This window comes from Buceros rhinoceros, unplaced genomic scaffold (assembly GCF_000710305.1).
Source record: "Buceros rhinoceros silvestris isolate BGI_N320 unplaced genomic scaffold, ASM71030v1 scaffold11326, whole genome shotgun sequence".
In the NCBI taxonomy this organism is placed as follows: Eukaryota; Metazoa; Chordata; class Aves; order Bucerotiformes; family Bucerotidae; genus Buceros; species Buceros rhinoceros.
This window is the reverse complement of record NW_010416979.1, coordinates 14,935-19,059: the sequence shown is the minus strand read 5'-3', so window position 1 is coordinate 19,059 and position 4,125 is coordinate 14,935. Positions and strand designations below refer to the sequence as shown.

General features: G+C 53.5%; 1 protein-coding gene across 1 annotated transcript in view; it reads right to left on the bottom strand.

The window, feature by feature from the left end:
* Positions 1–552: 552 nt before the first annotated feature.
* Positions 553–4,125, bottom strand: part of XXYLT1 (xyloside xylosyltransferase 1) — a gene marked incomplete at its 5' end in the record, with an annotated part of 15,012 nt that continues 11,439 nt past the window's right edge. Inside the window, one exon of the mRNA XM_010138006.1 lies at positions 553–990. Coding sequence (XP_010136308.1) covers positions 594–990 — 397 coding nt within the window. The remainder of the gene's footprint in view (positions 991–4,125) is intronic.

Sequence of the window (4,125 nt, the reverse complement as noted above, 5' to 3'; positions counted from 1 at the left end):
ACCAAAGGAAGGCTTTAAAGCTCACCTAGCATTCAATTCTCTTTTGTAAGTAACCCAATTTAAAACAGTTTTTCAGTCTTTAAAACCCTCTCGCCTTTCTGGAATGCTTCAAAAGGAAGATGACCTGAGGATGGTGTCTGCTCTCCAGAGAGATGCTCTGTGTGAGATGCAGAAGTGGATCACTGAGGAATGCCAAAACGAAACCCACCTGCCCAGCTGTGGGCTCCTGCTGATCACTAGACAAGGCAAGGCTGCACAGCACCCCGGGAGCAGCACCCTGCCACGTGCAAAAGCAGCCATCACCTGATGGCCCCTTGGCTGTCCCCATGCCCCAGTGGCTGTGGCACAGACAGGCACCATGGAGTTGCCCAAGCAAAGCCAGGAGCTGAGTCCAGGCATGGTGGCCATCGATGTCCTACTCCAACTACTGGACTGCGCTTCCTCCTTGAGCAGTGACAATACTGAACACTCTTGGGATCCCCCGGGATGCAGCGGATCAGGGCTGGCTGCCCTTCCCAAGGGACAGCAGGTGCAGCCGCTATGACTTTGCAGGGCTTGCTGCAGTCAGAGCTGCTCCGGGGGCAGCACGTGCCCTAGTCTTCAGGGATTGGGGTATTGCAGTTGCCATGGTAGATTTTGACCTCACCCTCGCACTGGAAGTACTGATCGAACACGTCGTTGTATCCATGGTCCCTCCACCATGTGCAAAGCTGCCGGTTCCACGTGCAGTCAAGCACATGGAAGAGTTCTGGGTGCTCCATCCCCACCATGGTGAAGAAATCCTGGTCCCCAAGGTGGCCCTTGAAGTGGTACTTCTCCGTCAGCTTCTGCACCATGGTGGGCTCCAGCAGCTGGTTGTAGAGCTTGGACTGCCTCATGGCTTCCAGGTTCAGGAGCAGGACACCACTGTTGAAGCCGGGCAGCCCATCAGGAGGGGGGTCCCCCACTTTGGTTTGGGGGTTCTCACGGCGATACTGCCAGAATGTGTGCCTGCCAAGAGAGGAAAAGCAGGAACAGGGCAGTCAGGAAGCAAAGCCCGAAGAGCAGCCACCTCAAGTCTGGGCAGGTCTGGATCACAGCACAGGATCTACCACCCACCCAAGGGATCTCACAGTGCTTGAACTCTGCTGGTTGGAGGCACCCAGACTGCCAGAGCAGCCCCGTGCTTCATGAGCTGTGTCCCTCCATCCCCTGCACATCAAACTACTCTTCTTGCTCTCTCCTAAAGCCCCTTTTGTTTCTACCAACTGGACCCAGGATCGCTGACTGCTCACATGGCTGTGTGGGGAGATGAATCCACACCCCCAGTGCCTGGGGCGAGCCACCAGAACTGCCCCCATGGCTGGTACACACCAGGAAAACGTCCTGCAGTAATGGGATCTCAGCAGCAGAGCTCGCAGCATTACTGCTATTATTACTATTATTATTATTATTTGATTATGAGGAAGCTCTGGATCAAAGATGAAGCCCAGCTTGAGGCTGTGCAAAAAGAAGGCTTGAAATAAATGTGAGCGGCAGAAATATTTCTTCAAAACAAAAATAGAAAAAGAAATCCAACGGCAACATCTCATTAGCTGAACAAGCACAGCACTTGTTCAGCTGCAGCAGCTCTGGCGGATCCAGTCTTCACCAACCGATTTCCAGCTGTCAAGGGGAACTGTGCAATGCAAGTCTAGCAACACACAGAACTAACTCCAGAGGGTGATTCAAATGGGAAAAAATTAAGACTACCTAAGCAAGCAGCCCAAAAACGCCTTTGGCTCCTTCCTCAGCCCTGGGGCAGTGAGCAAACCCCACCATATGCACACCTGCCGCTCCCACTTGCAGGAACTGAATTCATCCCATGCCATTACCCAAGCAGCTGGGGTTGAATCTGCCCCCAAAAATCACTCCTATTTGAACTAAAAGTCTTCTGCCCCCAAGCACCATCCTCTGCTGCGAAGCCAGGCAGCTGAGAGCTGGCCGAGCCTGCAGTTTGGAGGAGGGCAGGAGGGCCCCATGGCTCCCACCATCTGACAGCCCAGGGCTGCCAGCACTGCGCTCTCCTGCCAGCCTTAACCCTTCAGGTAAAGCTACAGCAGGGTTTTTTCGCACTTTGCTGTGAAAAAGTCAGGGAGGAGCAGAAAGAATAAGCCAAGCATGCCACTGGTTCCTCTCAATTTGTCAGACACTGACCAAAGTGTCCATGCACCTCCAGCAAACAAGAATTTTTTGGTAGATTTTTAGCACCCAAAGGCTTAAAGGGATGCCGTGCCTGGAAGCTGAAGCTGGGCTAGTTCAGATGTAAGAAGGTGCAGGGACATGAGCTCCAGAGTCACAGTGGGTTCCTCCACCACGAACATTTAAATTGACATTTCTCTGGTGTGTTCAGCTGTATTCAGCTCCAACAGGCACTTGCTCAGGGAATCCTACGGCTTGTACAGAAAGCAGAGTATTAAATCCACCGTCCTGGCCTCTCCTCTGAATCCCCAGCACAGCACTGCGAGACTGGTCAAGGGGAAAGCCAGGATTCAACAGCCACCAGCAGAATTATCTCAACAGAAAATGTGGATATATTAATGACGTCAGCCACAAGCACCTGATCAGGAGAACCACAACCATCACACAGCATCTCTTCCTTAAAACTTCCCATTCAGAAGCTTTAGATTCAAGCCTCTGATACTTCTCATTTGATTAAGAGCATTCTCATTTACACCACTCCCTTTTGCCTGATTCAGAACAGAAAGGTTTCTTTCAACTGCAGGTTTTTCATGGAAGGAGGGCTCAGATTTTGAGCAGCCGTCTCCAAGCCTCTGGGGAAGGGGAGCGGAGGACTGGCTGCCTCATCAGAGCCCACAGGCAGCAGCGCTTATCTGATCTAAAGGGCAGGGAAGGGATAAGAGGGCTCTGCCTCTGCAAAGAGCAATTATGTCTTGGGGACAAGCACCAGGCCACTGCAAAGACAACTCGTGGATGCTCACGAGAAAAGGAAGGCAAAGCACTGTCCACACAGCCTCAGAGAGAAGCTCAACCTGCAAAGACAAAACCTTGCACTGATCCATCTCCCGCAGTGCTCAGGTCCGGGGGTATGAGCAGAGACTGGCTCAAACACAACTCTGCATACACTGCTCTCTCTGCTTCTCCCTAGCAGTGCCAGGAAAGCCACCGCTGTGACCAAAAAATGACGCTGGAAGTTGGCAGGAGGGAGAGGGGGAGCGGTGCCATGGAGAAAGCACCTTTCCAGCTCCACAGCAGTGGAGCTCACTCCTTTCATGGTCTCACCTTTGAAAACAGGCTGCCCAAGCTAAGGCATGAGATTACAGCCCCTGCAAGCAGCTAGAATAGGAAAAAAACAAGTGCCCAAGCCCTTGCCATCGCCAGGCCGCAGCGGGGTGAAAGCAGACCTGTATCAAATGACTCCATTTTTCAGCAATGCCATTACCCAGCAGATTACTCGGAACGAGAAGGGATCAGGGAGAGGAGACAGAGCAACTGCAGGGAGAGGAGACGGATCAAGAAGCAGCAACTGTTCAGCCCTTCCTCCAAGTGCTAGCATGATGGGGCCATCCTCCCCTGGCCCCACGTGGGGGCCACAGAGGAGCAGGGCTGGGGGGAGGATGGGGCTGTCCCCAGGGAGCGATGCCAGGGTGAGAGCCAGGATGTGACAATCTGTGGGTGGCTCCGCAGCACTGATGGCTCAGAAACCGGCTCGCAGCACCACACCACAGCCTTTCCAGTGCGGGGCTCAGGTGATCCGAGGGAAAGGTATTTTGGCAGGCTGCTGGCAGCATCTGTTTTGCCTGGATTTTGCTTGGCTTTTGTCCTAAGGTTTCTGGCGCTGTCCCTGTGCAAGGGCCAGGACACAGAAGAGCATGGTTGAAGGGCACCTCCACCCAGGTGGAAGTGGATGGAGCGGCAGGTAAAAGAGCATCATTTTCTTTGCTGGAGACCAGGCAGGAAAGTGCAGCAACCAGCTGAACAGCTAACCCAGCCTGCACCCCACACTGCTCCTGCCTGGCATTGCCCTGTGGCACCCACCTCAAATTTTGGTAAAATCTTGGGGAAAATCACAGGGGTTTGATGAGCGTGATGCCAGGATGCAGCGAGGGGGTGCTGAGTGGGCAGCGCCCCCCTCATCACCCCCAC